This window comes from Squalius cephalus (genome assembly GCF_949319135.1).
Source record: "Squalius cephalus genome assembly, chromosome: 23".
Lineage (NCBI taxonomy): Eukaryota > Metazoa > Chordata > Actinopteri > Cypriniformes > Leuciscidae > Squalius > Squalius cephalus.
Genome location: NC_137144.1, coordinates 1,552,893 through 1,572,579, shown reverse-complemented (window position 1 = coordinate 1,572,579; position 19,687 = coordinate 1,552,893). Strand labels below are relative to the sequence as shown.

Here is a 19,687-nt window from a genome sequence, read left to right as displayed (position 1 = left end):
GAGGGGCGGATCACCTCAATAATATGTAAGGCTTTTCACACCTGAGAAAGACAAAGACACTCCCTAATGGCCCTATTAGGAGCTTATCAGGGCCCATCATTCTGAGCAACCTTGCACAAAGAATGAGGAGATTTAAAAAAGAATGGCTTTTGGATTGTTTGGATTTATTTACAACACAACATAATCCAAAGATACACAACAAATGACAAAAAAGCACTCATTCAAAACAATGATCCAAAGAAAGAGACCTTTGTGCCATTCCTAAAAACATTGTACATACCTTTCATTTCCAAGGTGTTTGATTTTCACTTTACCATGTTCATGTACAGAGACATGTACTGTGAATGTTGAAGTCAGCAGGACTCAGTGGCATCTGGGCCCTGAAAAAAAAAAGTGAACATACTGATATCAAGAGAAAGGCCTGCACGATTTTGGGAATAGGCTACATTTTAGATTTTTCTGGTTAAAATTGCTTTTTAAAATTCACAGAATACACACACACACACAAATGTTTCCAACAATATATTATATAATGAACACCAGGTTTGTTGTGCCTTGTAGGTATAGGCTATGCGCAGTGCTGCATAAAATAATAACAATATAGCAGCCTATATAAATCTTCCAAAAGATTTCAGTAACAACTAAGCTAGAGAAAAATATATTGATTATCATGTTACTTCAAATGTTTCCATTCGTTATGATGATATGAAATGAGATAATAGTAAAAACATGAAGCCGTTTGGAGCGTTTTGCTTTTCCAAAATTTGATACATTCAAACGCGATCGCAATCCAAAATATGATACATTCAAACGCGATCGCGCTCAAATATGAAACATTATGGTTACCATATACATATCTACGTTTGAGCAGATATCCACAAACACAGTAACAGTAAACACGGGTCTAAATATTATAATATTCACCATATATCTAGCAACAGTTCAACTGCAATGTGAAATTTATGCAACAATAACAAACGAATATGTAAGAATTTCTTACCTTATCTTTCTTGTCTTCAAATCGCGTTCTTCTTCTTCTGAGGTAAATCCAATGTAAGCTCACTGCGCGTCTTTCAAACTTGACGAAAAGCAGAGACTTGTGAAGTTTTTTGGTGTTTTGCTTTTGAGGTAATGAACGCGTTCGTGTTCCATGTGGAGATCTGCATGTGAATCTCTTTTGCGCGAGTGGGCGTGGTCAAATTAAAACTAATTAGGAAGCGTTTGAGAAGCTGGACATCTTGTTGGTTTTATACAAATTACTTAAACCGAGAATATTTGTTTTCAGTTTGAATCCGATCATTTAAAAGTGCACACTTAAATGTTTATAAAGGTATATGGCTCATAAATGTGTGACAAGTATTCGCTGAGTTTTGTTTCAGTTTATAGACGTGCTCAAGAAAAAAAAGTTCACAGCGACGGAGAGGCAGAACGCACACCCTGTTTATTTTCTTTATTTTTCAAAAGCACAATGTTTTGATTTGATTGTAAGTGGACACATACAAAAGAAGAAATATCACAGATTCTTTTTTTATATTTCTTTTTTCTGTATGACCATAAATGACGGAGTAATTTAAGTTTATAGTGCTACAATGTGAAGAAAATCCAGCAAAACGCGCCCGCGCGTTTGCCGACCTCAGAGGGTTAAAGGTAATGAGGAGGCGGATAATATTGCAAAAAAGATGTTGGAAAACAAATATATAGGAATTAATGTGCCAATGGGTAAGGGTGAAATCAAATCTATAATTAAATCAGTAATTGTACAAAAATGGCAAAGGGAATGGGAGGCAGAATTTAATGCAAGACACTACCATAAATCTCAGAAGAATGTGACAGGGAAAAGGGTTACTTCACTGAATCTAAACAGAAGGGAAGAAGTGGTCTATACCAGACTTAGACTAGGACATACAGGACTAAACTCCACTTTACATATAGTAGGAAAGGGTAATGGTTTATGCATAGTGTGCCAAGACAGAGAAGATGTTAATCATGTACTTTTTACTTGTGAGAAGTATAATGATAATAGAATAATCTGGCAGCAAATGGAAGGGGAGAACTCTATTCATGAAATTCTGGAAGAAAATGACATGACAAGGGAGAGACTTAAAGCTTTATTTATTTATCTTAATAATACTGGTTTAATGAAAAGGGTATAATTGGCCTCCTTTTTTTATTTTTATTAATAGAAGCCTAGATTCTATGACGTGCATGGTATTACACACTCCTGTACAGTGGCGGTATACTACAAAATAGTCATCTGCCAAGAATCAGAAGAAGAAGAAGAAGAAGAAGAAGAAGAAGAAGAAGAAGAAGGGAAAGGGGTGTGGCCATTTTGAGAGATGTGTTTGGTGAGGTGGCATGGTTTTTTGGCTAACCTAGCTCTGAGTAATTGTTCCAAAAATACGTTTGAGCCATTTCATATGTGCATGCTCTGGTCTGGGATATACCTGGTGGACTATACTTTGGGGACTTTTTCCAGCTGGACGATATCCTGTTTTTGTGGGGCCTTGAACCGGTGGATTTATACTTTTTCTCTTTTTGGGGACATTGTTTTTCATCAGGACTTTAAACTGCCTACCGGTACATACCTCAAAGCAGAAAAGGACTGAGTCAGGACTGTTGAGTTTTATTTTTGTTATTTATATTTTGCTTGCATGGACTTACTACTCTTGAACTTTCTTTATTTGGACTATTTTGTTTGAGTTAAATACAAAGAGTCAGCAGATGTATGTTATGTTTGCGTGTGCTTTACAATGGTCTAAGTTGCCTTTATATTTTCAAAACAATGTTGTTTGGGGTCTTTGATGTCTTTACAATCATGCTGTTTTGTGTAGACGTTTGACAAAGAGTAAAAGGAAATAGTCAATTCCCTTTGTGATAATTATTCAACCTTTTATGAAGAGTTGAAGTTATAACAGAGGTAAGCCTTCAGTCTCATGGAGACAAAATATGCTTAATAATCATAACTTAATAATCAAAACTAAATGCTAATATATCCTTTTATTTCCATATTAAAATGATAACATGGCAAGACAGTTTATTCAGTTAAGGACACTATTATACACACTTTGCTTCCTACAGGCAGAGTGGTGTTTGAGGCAGAGGTCTCTGCGTGTAATCACTGTGACCCTGTTTATTCGCTAGTTAATATTGAGAATAGTAATGAAAGAGGGGCAGAAGTGAACTTGAGTAGAGCTATGTGAACTTTAACCTAATGCTTCAACGTTTTATGTAGTGCTTGCACATACACACAAGAACAGGGTGTTTTTCAAGAATAAATTATTGAGTTCAACACATTAATTCAGCACAGTAGTTCAAATAGAGGACAATTAACTTATGACCGCAAACTTTATATCATAGAAAAACAATAGAAAAGTTATTTTCACTGCAGCCCTATAGTGTAAACAAAACTGAATTTCCACTTCTTTTTACTGAGGTGCAGACTTTTTACTTTTCCTCACACCATCCCTCTCCTCCCTACTTCTCTCCGTTTCAGCCGTCAATCAGATCTATCGTCCACCATCATGACTGAGACTGCTGTTGCTGCTGCTGCTGCTGCTGCTGCTGCCAACGTGAGCAGTAGACACGCCACCATAGAGATCACCAACCTGACAAACAACTACTGCCTCATCAACCCAAAGTGAGACTACAACCAGAAGCAAATCTAATGTTTAACCAAGCATTCAAAACTAAAACTTTGTCTCTTAAAGGAGAACTCCGGTCAATTTTAACATTTTTTTGTAAATTTGGAGTGCTGTCAGTACAGAGAACAACGACAAAAATCGGTGTTGCCTACACCGTGTTATCCTCTTTAAAATTTGCACCCTGTTGACTTCAATGGGGCAAGTTTTAAACCTGCTTTTAACCTCTTAACATCCTTGATGTGTCATTACAAGTGCACCAGCCAATGTGAGTGATTCCTTCAGAGTGAACACGAGTGAATCTGACTGCAGTAGATGTGCAAGATATGAATAAAAGTTATGTTATTTCAGCCAGCGCACATACCTGTATTTACACCCTGTTTTCGGCCGAAGTCCATAGTAATCGATTGTCGAGTTCACGCGTGTGATCATAGGTACTAAACCTATGCGCGTGAACTCGACAATCGACTTCTTTGGGCTTCAACCAAAAACAGGATGTAAACACAGGTATGAGCGCTGGCTGAATTAACGTCACTTTTATTCATATCTTGCACATCTACTGCAGTCAGATTGACCCGCGTTCACTCCGAAGGAATCACTCACATGACCTGTGCACTTGTAATGACACATCAAGGATGTTAAGAGGCTAAAAGCAGGTTTAAAACTTGCCCCATTGAAGTCAACAGGGTGCAAATTTTAAAAAGAGGATAACACGGTGTAGGCAACACCGATTTTTGTTGTTGTTCTCTGTACTGACAGCACTCCAAAAGTACAAAAAATTTTTTTTTTTAATTGACCGGAGTTCTCCTTTAACATGTATAGGCATTCAAGGAAAGGAGTGTGAAATGCATTTAAAGGGAGAGTTCAGTTTTCTAATGTCATTCCAAACCTGTATGACTTTTTCTTTTGTGAAACCCAAAAGATGACATTTTGAAAACTTGTTTGTCCACACAATGAGTTTTGGACCCCATAAACTTTAATTTTAAGGACAATTTTTATTTATTTCATTTGTGTTCAAATGAAGTCAAACATGTTTGGGACACCATTAGGGTGAGTATATGATGGCAGTATTTAATTTTTTGAGTGAACTATCCCTTTAAACGTGCATGTTCTGTAGCAATAAGAGCAGGGTTCCTGCAGGTTTCAGTTAGTCAAATTTAAGACCTTTTTATGACATTTTAATACCATAAAGATTGAAATTTAAGACCTACACGACGCATTGCCAAAAAATAATCAAATCAACGAATTCATTTTTTTTTCAATGAATTCAGTAATTGAAAAAGCATTAACTTAATTTACAGATCAAGCAATCACATTAGTAACCTTCCAGACCCAACAACGTGCGTCAGAGAAAAGAACAGAATCAGATATAATTTTTTAATAGAAAATTGTACTTTGCATATTATAGGCCTACTGTAAAAACACATAATTATTAGTTGATCATAGTTGATCATAACTAGAGATGAAATGGCATGAACATTTCATTTAATTATTATAGTGCCAAAAATGATCACTGTTATCACAGAATCCTGTTCAAAAAGTACTAATACTAGACAATGAAATCAATTCACCAAGTTTTATATAGAAAAACAGCAAATAACAAATAAAATTAGCATCAATACGCACTAACATAAACATTAAAATAATACCATTAAAAATGATAGCCAGATTTTAAAAGTGTCTTGCAACATGTTACTAACATGTACAAGTTCAAATAAAGTTGACAAAAAAGGATTTTATAAAAAGATAAACCTCACATATTTCAGACTTTAATTGATCTTTTTTGACTCATTCTTTTTATAAAAAAAATGATTTAGTGAAATTTACAGTACACTTTAGCTTATCTTTTATTATTAATAGTAAAATTCGGTCCGATTTTCCCGTGGCGTCTGTCATTGCTATGCATCTCCACAATGACAAAAAAGTTTTAGTGGCTAATGGATTTCCACCGCCGAAAAACGCTTGCTGTAGCTCTGTTACAAGATTTATTTACGGAGAAGAGAAAAACACCCGTAGTGTGTGGGTGCACCCGCATCCTTCATGTCTTTTTTCATGTTGCTGCGCCTGAAAAAAAACGAGCGCGTCGCTTACCGCACGCCTACATTTGAATGAACTTGAGCGCAGAAAAACTGCCTCTTGGCGAGCTACTTCGATACTTTTTTGCTACTTTGTAATAACTTTATGCGGCCAGAGTTTCTGGAAATGAACGAGGGTAAAATCTTTTTTAAGACCTGACTAAATGAAATTTAAGACCGCGGATGAAAATCTGGCTGTTTTTAAGACGTTTTAAGGCCTTAAATTTAAAGTTCAGAATTTAAGACATTTTAAGACTTTTTAAGACCCCGCGGGAACCCTGTAAGAATGTGTGTGTGTGTGTGTGTGTGTGTGTGTGTGTGTGTGTGTGTGTGTGCTAGACTTGTAGTCAAGACCGCCTAAACCGAGACCAAGACACTACCAAGACCAGAGGGTATCAAGACCAAGACAAGACCAAGTCAAGACCAAGACCAAGTCGAGACCAAGACCGAGACCAAGTCGAGACCGGAGGGGAAAAAAACAGACTAGTGTTGAAGCTAAGCAATAACTTGTATGAATTCAAGAACAGCAGCATACTAGGGTTCAGCCGCAGTTTACATTCAATACATATTAGATGGTATTACTTCAACTACACAGGCAGACCAAAACAGAGACAGACCATGTCGTGTGTGACTGTGAGCTCACTGTAAATGTTTTTGCAGACTGGGTGAGATCAACTATGTGTAGCAATTGCATGACGGCTGTTACTGCACTATTAGAGGATTGAGACTCCCTTAACTTTTGTGTACTGTTGAGGACTGACATGACTGGTACTGACTGGTTCATCTGACAAAACATCAAACACCTCCAACACCATCTTGCTCCTCCAACAACTGTCTAAAGAATGAGAAATATGTAACCAATTGAAATTATAATTAAAGGGGGGGTGAAATGCTATTTCATGCATACTGAGTTTTTTACACTGGTAAAGAGTTGGATTCCCATGCTAAACATGGACAAAGTTTCAAAAACTAAGTTGTACGTTTGAAGGAGTATTTTTGTTCCAAAAATACTCCTTCCGGTTTGTCACAAGTTTCGGAAAGTTTTTTTCGAGTATGGCTCTGTCTTACGTAAGATAGGGTGGAATTTCCTTATATGGGTCCTAAGGGCACTTCTCCGGTAAGATCGCGGCCGCGCGCGCACTCTTAGACCAGAGCAAGAGAGTGAAAGCAGTTCGCCATCAAAGCGCCCTGCCCGGCTTTTGGGAAGTCAATGTCACCAAAGAAGTGTGTTTTTGGTTGCCAGGGCAAGACAACCCTGCACAGATTCCCAAAGAACCCAGCGTTAAGGCACCCGTGGATGGAGTTTGTTTTCCTGAGCATAAACGGAGTTGTGTTGTAAGACTGTTGTTCCCTGCATTTCGACGATGATTGTTTTATGAACAAAGCCCATATCGACGGATTTGCAGATCGTCTAATGCTTAAGGATCGAGCAGTCACAATGATAAAGGTTCGCGGTCGTGCGTTGGAACCGGACGGTGAGTAAAACTGTTTGTTGAACAAATGTCTCTGTGTGTTGTCACTAGCTCGGCGCGTTAGCACAGCTAAGCTTCGCCCACACGGCCCGCCCCCAGCCGCTCGTTTTTTTCCGGAAAGACTCGGTACAGCCAATCTTTCTGTTAAAAATTTAATAAAACAAAAGACTTTTTGGAGATATGAAGGATGCAATATTACTCTATAGGTACTCAAGATTAACAGGAGATTGAGTGAAAATGAGCATTTCACCCCCCCTTTAATGTGTAGATGAAAACGTATAGTCAACACAACGGAGATATGCAGATGATATTTAAAAGACCATTTATTTAGTCTAACACCAACACACACACACACACACACACACACACACACACACACACAGATATCAAAGACACAAATTCATCTAAGCAAATGCCTGCCTATCTCTGCTGATTTCGGAGTCTCCAAATGAACCCATTCTGCAACTTTTAAATACTTAATTACATTTTTATAAACGAAATTATAGGCTTAAGTGCGGGATCCGAAAGTTGGTCGTTTTGTCGCTATGGTTACACACACACAACACACACACCGTGGTGTGCTCAAAGTCATCTGTCAGTTGTGTAGTTTTGCAGTTACCCAAAATGAATGACTCCTGAATGAAGTTAAAACCCATCATGTCACTGATATGTGTTTTTTAAACCAAGTGATCAAAGTGCTCGTTGCCGCTGCGATCAGTGGCGCGCATACAGTGTTTTCTCGTGTGGCTCGAGCACATGCCGCACTGTCAGCACTCGGATGCGCGCTTCAATCTGTTCCGTTGCGGATAATAATGTTGCATTATCGAACGTTGTGTCGTCGTGGATATTGTAGTATTGTATTTCTAAATCCCCCGACCACTATGTTGGTCTGAGACAGCGAGACCTAGACAAGACCGAGAGGTCCGAGACCAAGACGAGACCAAGACCAAAGACCATCAAGGCCGTGACAAGACCGAGACCACGTAAAAGTGGTCTCGAGACCGGTCTCAAGACCAAGACCGGTCTCGAGACATACATCACTAGTGTGTGCCTGCGTATTATTCATGCATATAAATCCCACAGGGTCTATCTGGAGAGTGGTCAAACCTTCGACCCACCTCAGCCTACAGTGCGCCCCCTCAAGACTGAAGTATGCACTTTCAGCAAGACCAGCGGTTGCGCCACCGGCAGCGTGGGGGTTCTGACCTACGACCTGTTCGAGCGAAACAGAAATGACTACATTGAGACCCTGGCCATAATGTTTTCTGTCCCCTATGACTACGGTCTGTATAAGAATTGGTTTGCAGTAGGTATCTACCCAAAAGGAAGGGATTGTGACCAGGGCCTTTATAAAGAAATGTACTATCAAAAAGAACAACAGGGCTTTGTGAGGGAGAAGGCCAATGGGTCAGGCATTACCTTTGAGGGTAAATGCCTGGACATCAGGGCCACCATGTGTCCTTTGGGCAGGGCTATAATAAAACTGGAGGTGTGGGACAAGATGGCATCTCCTACCCAAGTTTGGTAAACAATGTATAAGTCAGCCATTTTACTTAATCAAAATCATATAGTAACGTTTTTACTTATACGTCTAATGTGTTGATATCATTGATATCATAAATGTTTGCATATTGTGAATGAATTTTAATTAATCAACTATAAATAATCAACTAAACATTTGTTTTTCTTGCAGGAATAACATTCATATGCGTTTAATGTTTCCAAACTCTTTGGGGAAAAACTTGTGACTGACTGACTGTATGTGTCTATGTGTATTAATAACAAAAAGGGGAACTAAAAACTAGACAGTCTGTTAGAATCTTGTGATGAACAAATTAAGTCACCATTAAAACCTTGTGATAAGTAATCATAAGATAAAAGTTTGCTTTACCTAGTAACAGAGGGGTTTGCATATGAGGAACCAATCAAATAGTGGGGAAATTATGTAATGCAGCCTGACATTTATGACACACCTCTATACTATAAAAACTGTTGTATATGTATTTTATGGTGGGATTCTAAATGGAATTTGTCTGAGATCCTCCGGCCTTGCTTCTTGGGGGAGATTCCCTGAGAACTGCTCGGGAAGATCTCCTGGCCGTGATTAAAGCATTTAAAGGACAATTGCAGGTCAATTTATTCCTGCGCAGGAAGCTAGTTTAGGTAGGAAGCTAGTTTAGAAAACTAATTAGTTAGGGGAACAAGTTAGACTAGGTAAGATATCCAAGTGAGGACGTCGCCAGGAGACGAGACTCAGATACCAGGTGGGGACGTTGCCAGGAGACGAGACCCAGGTACAGAGTTGGGTGTCCATTTGGAGACACCCCAGATAGTTAGGTAGTTATGCAAAAAGCTGGTGATCTATAGAGTGGGGACGTCGGGGACGGGAACCAATAAATAGAGCCGGATAGTTAGGTTTAGGGAAAAAATCTACCACAATATACATTTACCAATGTAATGAATCTAGCACTATTTCTTTAATATCCCACTCTTTAAACTGTTTGCTTTCTCTGTCAGTAGAATGCCTCAGATGTGTGTTTACAGTTTGCTTCTGCTTCCTGTGTTGCACCCCTGGAAAAGGGGAGAATAGACATAAATAAAATGAGACGACACAAACTCGTTATCTGTGCGCCAGCTGTATTGACTGTGTGAACTCTTTTCTTTCTTTTTCAAAACAACATAAAAAAGAATTGAATGTATTCATCAATATATTAGTTCACATTAATATGCAGACAAATCAACAATGTAAAACAATGTATCACAACAGTCATCATAACTGTGATTTAAATACATTTTTTATAACTTCACATTTTTTATAACTGAATATGTATTAGCACTAAAGCTCCATTTTTAACATTGAGTCCTGTATAAACTTTTCTACAACTTCTTTAATACTAAAATAAAAAACACTTTTTCAGCAGTCACTTATCCATAGACAGATTAACCATGAAATACAGAAAAATAACATAGACTATATTTAACATAACATTTACTCCTAACCATTTCAGATAATAAATGGTATATAAGGACATAAGATGCATTCAGTTTAGCCCACAGTTTCCTCGTGGTTAGCATGTCAAACACACGATAATTAAACCATCAAATCTTAAATTTTCATATATGTTCAGGAGAAATAATGAGCTTTACAACCACCGTATAGTTTTAACTCACAACAGAAATGAATTTATAAATAGTCTATACCTGGAAAAGGGGAAAATAGACATAAATAAAATGAGACGACACAAACTCGTTATCTGTGCGCCAGCTGTATTGACTGTGATGCAAAACATAGAGTGTGTCAGCTACTGCCTGCAGCCTTTTGTTTCCCCCTAGTGGACATTTCCTGAATTACAATTTATTTTTCTCTAGTATAAATCATATTGATTTTAACCACACTACATACTCCCCCTCACAATTAGATGTTGTCCCAACATCTTGCAGTTAACTTAGGCTTTAGTAACGACCATCTTTTTAGACTTTGTTTTATGTGGACTATGCTGCTTTTACTACATCTGAGCCTGTATTAAGCCACAGTCTATCCCTGATATCCGTATGCAAGATATGGGTAAGGATTATAAAATGGCCCTGGGCTTGACCATGATGGAAATGTTTGGTGTCCAAGGTAAGGCATATTCTGATACTGCTGCTGAACTTCACTACTACAACTTATATTATGGACACTGGGAGTACGAAGGTGATCATAAGTGAACAGTCGAGGGGCACGTCTTTCTCTCTGAGGTCTAGATTGTCTCTCAACTGTTGTCGAATCATTGCATTGCTCAGGTGATAATGTCAAATCAAGTCAAGTCACCTTTATTTATATAGCGCTTTTTACCATATAGATTGTATCAAAGCAGCTTCACATTGAAAAAATGAAAATAATACAACAAAGTTTGTTTCTAGAAGAAAATTGCATCATCGTCCACCCTAATTAGGCAGATCAATAATATCGTTGAATATTAAATGTCCCCAACTAAGCAAGCCAAAAGCCAAGGCAACAGTGGCAAGGAACCAAAACTCCATCAGTGACAGAATGGAGAAAAAAACCTTGGGAGAACCCAGGCTCAGTCGGAGGCCAGTTCTCCTCTGGCCAACGAGCGAACAGTGTATGATTATGATCCAGGCAGCATTACGGGTCAGAAGTCAGATTGGTCGTGTCGATGAGGCCGGCACTTCAGGGATGCGTCATGGTTGGGTCCACGTGCAGATCCACCATCTAATCTGGATACGGCCGGAGTCCACCTCACTTCAGAAACGGAGAGATTGGTTGACACTTCAGTACCGCGTTGTTGCCGTGTCCAGGCGCTGGTCCTTCATCGGATCTGGATACGGCCTGAATCCGGCGGACTGCGGTAAACCTCGGTATAAGCAGAGAGACTAATATTAACGTAGACGCCATTCTTCTTATGATGTAACGAGTACATCAGGATTCATGGGAAGTGTTCCCGGTTCCGGCTGACCTAATCTATGCAGCCTAATATGGAATTATAGAAGTCTATAATGTATTATGTGAATGCTATGTCAAAGAGATGTGTCTTTAATCTAGCTTTGAACTGACAGAGTGTGTCTGCTTCCCGGACAATGGTAGGAAGACTATTCCAGAGTTTTGGTGCTAAATAGGAGAAGGATCTACCGCCAGCAGTCGATTTAGATATTCTAGGTATTATCAACTGGCCGGAATTTTGAGATCGCAATAGACGTGAAGTACTATAATGCGTTAAGAGCTCGCTCAAGCACTGCGGAGCTAAACCACTTAGTGCTTTGTAAGTAATCAGCAATATTTTAAAATTTATACGATTTTTAATAGGGAGCCAGTGCAGTTTTGACAGAACTGGGCTAATATGGTCATACTTCCTGGTTCTGGTAAGAACTCGAGCTGCTGCGTTTTGAACTAGCTGTAGTTTGTTTATTAAGCGTGCAGGGCAACCACCCAGTAGAGCATTACAATAATCTAGCCTTGAGGTCATGAACGCATGAACTAATTGTTCCGCATTTGTCAATGAGAGCATATGGCGTAATTTAGATATATTTTTAAGATGGAAAAATGCGGTTTTACAGATACTAGACATGTGACTTTCAAATGAAAGATTGGTATCAAAGAGCACACCCAGGTTCCTAACCGACGACGAAGACTTAACAGAGCAGCCATCGAGTGTTAGACAGTATTCTAGGTTATTACGTGAGGAAGTTTTTTGTCCAATAATTAGAAACTCTGTTTTTTCAGAATTTAGTAGTAGGAAATTACTAGTTATTACAAGTTGCGGTTTTTTAACAAGCGGTTTAATCATAGCCAGCTTAAAGGTTTTCGGTACATATCCTAATGACAAAGATGAATTAATGATATTAACAAATGTAAACATAAAAATAATGTCAAAATTAATTACATTGTTAATGAAATGTATTTTGAAACTATTTTGCATACCTGTAACTAAAACAAGATGTTTATATCATATGTTGGTCCTATTTTAGGTTATTTTAACTTTTTTGTTGTAAGAATAACATGAATAGATTCAGGAAACAACTTGATGTTCAGAATGTGCTGAAAATTATCCAGGGAGATGACAGTGGATGTGATAAGGGATGTGACAGTGACTGGGAAGTGACATTGATGGCCCTGATTACACCCTTAACAAGAAAGACATGGAGGATGATGAATCAAGTGGGTCTGATTTAGATATTAGCATCAAGTGATTTAGATTAAGAAGCTGCACAACCAAACATAAACTCTGGGAAGCAAAATACAACCAGCCAGGGTAAAAAAAAAATCTTGGAGAAAGAAACATTTTGAAATCCCTGAGTGCAAATTCAAAGGGCTGAGTATCACACCTCCAGACAATCTTCTAACGCCCCTGTAGTATTTCAGAAAGTTCATAACAGCAGAAATGCTTGAGCTCCTAGACTGTGTCCAAAATCTGAAACTCAGACGAATGTTAACACCCACTGTTAACACCCACTGTAACACCCACTGTAACACCTACTGATTATACCAATCAGCATAGGAAATACTGATTGGTATCCATCTGCGCATGGGTCTGCACCAAATGCCAGGAAATCGTGCATACTGGGAAAATGACACAAGGTGTCCCATGGTGGCTGACAACATGTCAAGCAACCGTTTTCAAACCCTGCTAGCAAGTCTACACTTCACTGACAACAATGATTTGTCAAATCAGCAAGCAGGGGATAAGTGTTGGAAGATCCTTCCATGGCTTGATATGTTTCGCAAACAATGCCTGGCTATCACCCCAGCTATCGTCCCAGAAAACAAATAATTTTGATTAGTTGACTCGTTAGTTGACCAATACCCTACTCAACTATGGCTCGTGTTTTGTGAGCTCTGTGAGTAAATGAAAATGAACAGAATTCAGTTGATATTTTCAAAACATAATGGTAGGTTATTTATGGGAAGTAGAGTAGCCTACAAATACTACTGCAACACATTTGTTGTTCACACACATTAATTGTATGTTGTTGTCACTGTTACCTGTTGTAATTTAGCTGTGACCCCTGGTCAGGATGGAGGTCAGGTGTGAGGAGCCATGGTTTACAAGGATAGCCACTGTCCCCTAACAAGTGGCAATTTGCTGGAATACGACGTCCTTCAAACACGTCTCAGGCCACTCTCCGCCAGTATCCTGGCATCATGTGTTGCGCCGAGCCATTTTGCAACAATGTCTACAATCCTATAATCTGCACTGAAAACAACGTGAACGTTTATGCTGTGGTACCTCTTTCTATTAACATAAACGTCCTTGTCTTCCGACGGTGCAATAATTCGGATGTGGGTTCCATCAATTACTCCGACAACACCAGGGAAGCCTGCTATATTCATAAATGCAGTTTTTTGAGCCTGCAAGGTGGGAATGTCCAGTGGAAATGAAATGAACTGCGACACAATAAGAGGTTCTGAAAGTGCTGTAATTGTGTGTGTGATCACTCTGCTTACAGAAGGTTGTGACAGACCCAGATCATAATCAATGCTGCATTGTTGCATTTTCCCAGTGGCCACATATCTTAATGTAGTGATTACTTTCATTTCTGGCGCTATGGCATTTCTGCACTGTGTTGGAGATGTTAGCGCGTCTCTAATAAGATCAGTCACAAACATGATCCCTGCTCAATCTAATCTATAGCATCTTATTAACTCACTGTCATCCATTGTCTGCAACACATTTCTTCTCCCTCTTCGTCTTTCTGCCATGTTCTCCTCTGCTAAAGAATCTCTTCAGCCTCTGAAAAGTCCTCATCCGTACTCCTAACAATTTTGACCTTAAGACCTCTTTTAAGGGTTAAGATGCTTTCTGAATTACTTTTTTCTTTACTAGGATTTTTTCTTTAATTTTAAGAGTAAACGCCCACATTTCTAAGAATTTTCTTAGAATTTTGTCACTAGGAGCTACTCTTTGCATTAAGATTCTTTATGAATATGGGCCCTGGTCGTTATCATCACCCTGCAACAGGTTACCTGGAAGAAAGACTACACATTGTGAGGAAACGTCTTAGAGCCCCACACAGTCAGAGACAGCACAGCCATCCACAGCCATCACAGAATTCCTCTTCCCGACCAAGTTTTCCACTGCCAGGTTAGAACTAGGGATGAGTCATAATTGTCCAAAACAAGTGCATTTATGATGGGGCAAGTGAGTGAGCTTTTTACTTGGAACTGGACAAGTAGCCAGTACAGGGCTCAACAATAAAGACTGCCTGAAGCTGATCATTTGAATCAGGTGTTTTTGATCAGAGTGAGAGAAAACATTTGCAGTGCTAGGGGTACCCCAGAACCAGGTTTGGGAAACACTAAGATAGTTTATCACTCAAGCTGTTTTCCAGATGTTTTCCCTAATTTTAGTGTGTTTTATCTGCTGTAGAGTCTGAGTCATCTTTGCCTGAAATTCACACAGTGATTGAGTGGCTAAAGAACAACAGAAGCCCTCACAGCCAAGTCGAGGAGTTAATGAAACGTACAGCACCTCATCATCCTGCGTGGATTCGATCCTCTGGTACAAAAACTGTTGAGGAAATAAACAGAGAATATCCCAGACTTTACGATTTTCCTGGAATTGTGAGTATAATTATTTGCATTTTAGGGAATTTACTGAAGGGTTGTCTTGGCCTGTAGTAGAAACATTATTTAGAAAAGTAAAATGCTTCAATTTAAATGTTTTTGTTTAGATATCACAGGACTTTGGAGTTTTATTCCCTGACAATGCAGACCACCTTTATGAGTTTTGGGCTCCTGTCTTCACTGACCGGATTTGACTTTTTGCAAGAAAAGAACCCAAGGCTGCTGATGTCCTTCTAGAAAGTCTGGAAACACTGTCAAATGGTAGGATATCCTATTAAAATCACACAAAGTATACCATGTTAACTATAGAGTTATATTTAGTTTCTAGTCTCTGCACAGGTAGTTTCAGATCTGTTGACCAAATTATAGTTTCATATCACTTATATGAAATTTCCAAAATTACTTTTAGTATCTAAATATCTATGGTAAGCACACTCTTTCTGGCATGTTATTGAATAAAAAAAGGTACATTTCTTCGGAAATGCTGTAATTATTTAAACAAGAAAAAAGTAGGGTGAGACTTGATATGATCCATTGGTTTTTGAAAACTGTAAGCATTCTTTCTGTAAACTTGTCGTTCAAGATGTTCGTGGTGAAGTTGCCTTTAAAACCCTTCCTGCTGTTCTGCCATCATCGCTATACTGCACAGATGGGAAAATGGTCCGTCCAACTTATGCTGAAATGAAGCGCAGCTTCATGGACATTAAACCAGTAAGTAAAATCAACACTGCAACATCAGCTGTTAACTGGCTTTATATATATATATATATATATATATATATATATATATATATATATAAATAATTATTATTATATATATTTTTTTTTATATTATTTGAGGTTCATTTATATTGTTGATATACAATTTTGCACAACAATGTGATGCTTTGGATAAAAGTGTCTGCTAAATGATTAAATGTAATGTATTCACAAAACAAATTATTATTATGTTTTGTCTCATTTCTATAACAATCTGCAGTTAAATGTTCTGAACAAACATAATCCTCTGATGTGATCCAGAACGCCATTAAAAATAAATAAATCATCCACTCATTTCTAATGCTGGAATCAATCAGAAAGATGTGCAGAAACACAAACATGCTGTTTATTATGGACATGTCAAAGCGCATGTTTCAAAAAAAGATCAGCTCCTTTCCAGGAGTTCATCACAAAATATAATGGGGCATCAGTCTACAATCTAAATCCAGTGTGTTCACTGCTTTTGACATGCCAAACTCTCCTCATGTGTAGAAAGGTGTTTGCTGGCAGGTGCAGATATGTGACATAGTAACATAGTAAAGTCACAGAACTAATGACAGGACTACAAATGAGGTGTTTCAGGCAGTTCAGGAACAGTGTTTTCTGTTAAATAGAAAGTCCTTTGGCATGGACTTTGTGGAAGTTACTTTGTAACTTTGCAAATAGTTTGCGTGCACAAACAGCTGTATTACTTAATATATAATAATTACTTAAAATCCAAAAAAGCACGCTATGGGCCCATTAAATTGCATTGCTCTCTGTATACATATACTCTTTTCCTTCAGTGATTCTGTTTATCCACAGGTGTCATGACTAATCATGAGTTAACCAACTTTAATTATAGGGTTAGTTCACCCCAAAAATGAAAATTCAGTCATTAATTCCTCACCCTTCATTTTATTTATGGGTGAACTAACCCTTTAACTACAATACTGCTTCAGTATTACTTTTACACAGTAAACGCTGCTGATTTTTTCTGCGATTCATTTGTAAATAAATATATTGTATCCATGGAATGTTCGTCCCTATATATGCCAACTAAAGTATATTTATCTTTTAAGGTTGGAACTAATATGGTGCATTACCTAATTAGCGAGACAAGCCAGGATCCACACATCTTGGTGCTTGGGGACAAAGAGAACTCCTCCCAGGTTTTCATCATTTTCAACGGAAAAGGAGACCATACTTCAAGCAGTGGATGTATTCTTTAAAATATTCTACACCTATGACATTAACTACCCAAAGCCTTCTGCTCCCATTTGGGCGTTTTTACAGCATGCTGTCTATAATATTCCTGGAGGAGTTCCTGCAGTACATTGCAACCTCCTTAAAAGCTTTGTTTTCAATGTTACTGATCATCAGTAGGTCCAGTAGCCAAACACCATATTAAGGTGTTTATAACACAATGCATAAAGTGTACAGTATAGCCTTTTTTAATGAGTCTGTTTTTTTTTATTGTGGCACATCTGTATGTTTTTAATTTATGTACTAAATTTAATGTGTATATTTTAATATTTGCACATCATAATTGTTTGTTCTATTTATTATACACGTGTTTATTTACATACTAGGCTCACTAATATTTATTACATTCATAATTGAATACTTAAAAAAACATATTTGTTTATACTCAAATAAAATAAAAACAATGAATTTGAAAACAATGTGTATTTTTTTTTTATTATTAAAATAAGGCCATAAATAAAAAGAAATATCTAACTCAACTGTTGGGTTATTTTAACCCAACTGGAGTTTAACCCAATGCATTGGGTCAAAATAACCCTCAGTTGGGAAGGTGCTATACCAACCCATAGTTGGGTTATTCGTTGGGTTATTTTTAACCAAACATTTTTACAGTTTTTCTCAGTCACTTTGGTGCATTTCAAGCTCACATCACTATTTACATTTGCACAACAGTTAGTTCAACCTCCACAACATTTAGTCATTTGTGCACATCATAGTAGCAGTTTCTCATTCCTTCCAACAAATTGCAAATGCTTTTGGACATGCATCAATTGCTTTCATACAACTCTCTGCTGTTTTATAACATTATCATTTGCTTATGTCATGTCAGTCAAAATTAACTATACTTGTGAATGCTGAAGTCATTCCATATAAAACTAATAGTCCTCATTTCATTGCTTGAGTCATTACACACAAAAATGTTGAACTAGTTGTCAAAATCTGTCAAACAAATTTTACACATTTTTTTAAAATATTTGTTTCCGCTGCATTGCAAGAGATGATATTCACTGTGATGTAGATGAAATTATGTGACCAGACAGAGAGGAACTGGATGTGCATGAATGTTTACAGTACTATGTATGTTGTATGTTCAGTTCCAGTATGTACTGCAATATTGTGTACAGTTGTGCACAGCTCTACCCAAAGGGGGTTTATGTTTGTTGTAAATAAGGGTGTATTTTTTCTTTTGCACAATGCTGTGAACAAATTAGAATTGCAAAGAGCATATGCAGTAAAAAATGTGAAACATACATATATTTAGTGTCTTGTACTCAGTTACCTCACTAAATACAGTAATGTGTAACTTTACTGTATTTTTCAAATGGCTGTGCAAATAGTATATAGTGTTGTCTTGAGCATTTTCAGGTAGTGTCACCAAGATCTAACTTTTTTGCATTGGAAAGCATTTACAGAGTAAACTGTCATAATGAAAACATGACAAAGCCATTTGACAATCTTGTTCATAAACAATGGTTTCAGGACTTTTCATCTTGATGACAGTAGCCGCGTTTCCATTAAAGATTCGCGATTTTTTCTAAATATCAATAAAAAACTATTGTGAAATGACGGCGTTTCCATTAACTTATGTTATGCGACTAAAACATCATTTTTTCCTCTCACTATAAGTCATTCCAAAAATCATGACAATGGACGTTGGTAAGTTTATATATATATATCACAGCCACGTACCGCGCTAGACATTAATATTATTAATGGAAGGAGACGTAGGCGTGTTATCCAAGCATTACAGTTTTTCTCAGTCGCTTTGGTGCATTTCTTAGATCAAAAGTGCAATTCTTGATACTACTTGTACAAATTCCAAATCATCTAGTCACTTGTGCACATCATTAAAGCAATTTCTTATTCCTTTGAACAAATTGCAATTGCTTTTGTACATATTGCAATTGATAATGTACAAGTGTCAGCTTTTTTCCACATTTTCAATTGCTCATGTCATGTTGATCAAAATATAGTAGATGGTTCTCTGTTGAATAGTCTTACCCCTCAAAATATCTAGGCATTAGTTCCTTGCATAAGCCATTACATGCAAAATTGTTTAACTATTTGTCATAAACTGTCAAGCATAGTTTTACACATTTCTATTGGACCTTTTGTACAAAAACGTGAATTGATGACTCGTGCAGGTGAAATTGACCCACATTCAAGGAATGTAAAGTGTTAGTTCAACCAACAATCAACCAGTTGTCTAAATTGCTCAAAGGTGCATCTTGTGCAGAGACAGCACTAGAACAGTGCTGCGGGCAAAGTTATGCCTTAGGGGGGTTTCCTGTGTTTCTTTCTAATTTAGTTTTTATTTTCCTTTGTGCCCCTTGTCTTTTTCTTACTGTAAATTATTTTGTTGTTTTCTTTCATAAAGTAGCAGTAGTAAAAGCTGTGAAAAACAAAATCTCTTTTGTCTCTTTCAATCAATAA

The 19,687-nt window shown here is 37.6% G+C and overlaps 1 protein-coding gene across 2 annotated transcripts in view; it reads left to right on the top strand.

The window, feature by feature from the left end:
* Nucleotides 1–18,501, top strand: part of LOC307151173 (DELTA-sagatoxin-Srs1a-like) — a 38,918-nt gene extending 20,417 nt beyond the window's left edge. For both annotated transcript variants that reach the window (XM_079859043.1, XM_079859044.1), the window contains exons 2-6: nucleotides 3,494–3,637; nucleotides 8,269–15,247; nucleotides 15,358–15,511; nucleotides 15,834–15,961; nucleotides 17,071–18,501. In XM_079859043.1, coding sequence (XP_079715169.1) covers nucleotides 3,522–3,637; nucleotides 8,269–8,713 — 561 coding nt within the window. In that variant the 5' untranslated portion in view covers nucleotides 3,494–3,521 and the 3' untranslated portion in view covers nucleotides 8,714–15,247; nucleotides 15,358–15,511; nucleotides 15,834–15,961; nucleotides 17,071–18,501. The remainder of the gene's footprint in view (nucleotides 1–3,493; nucleotides 3,638–8,268; nucleotides 15,248–15,357; nucleotides 15,512–15,833; nucleotides 15,962–17,070) is intronic.
* Nucleotides 18,502–19,687: the final 1,186 nt, after the last annotated feature.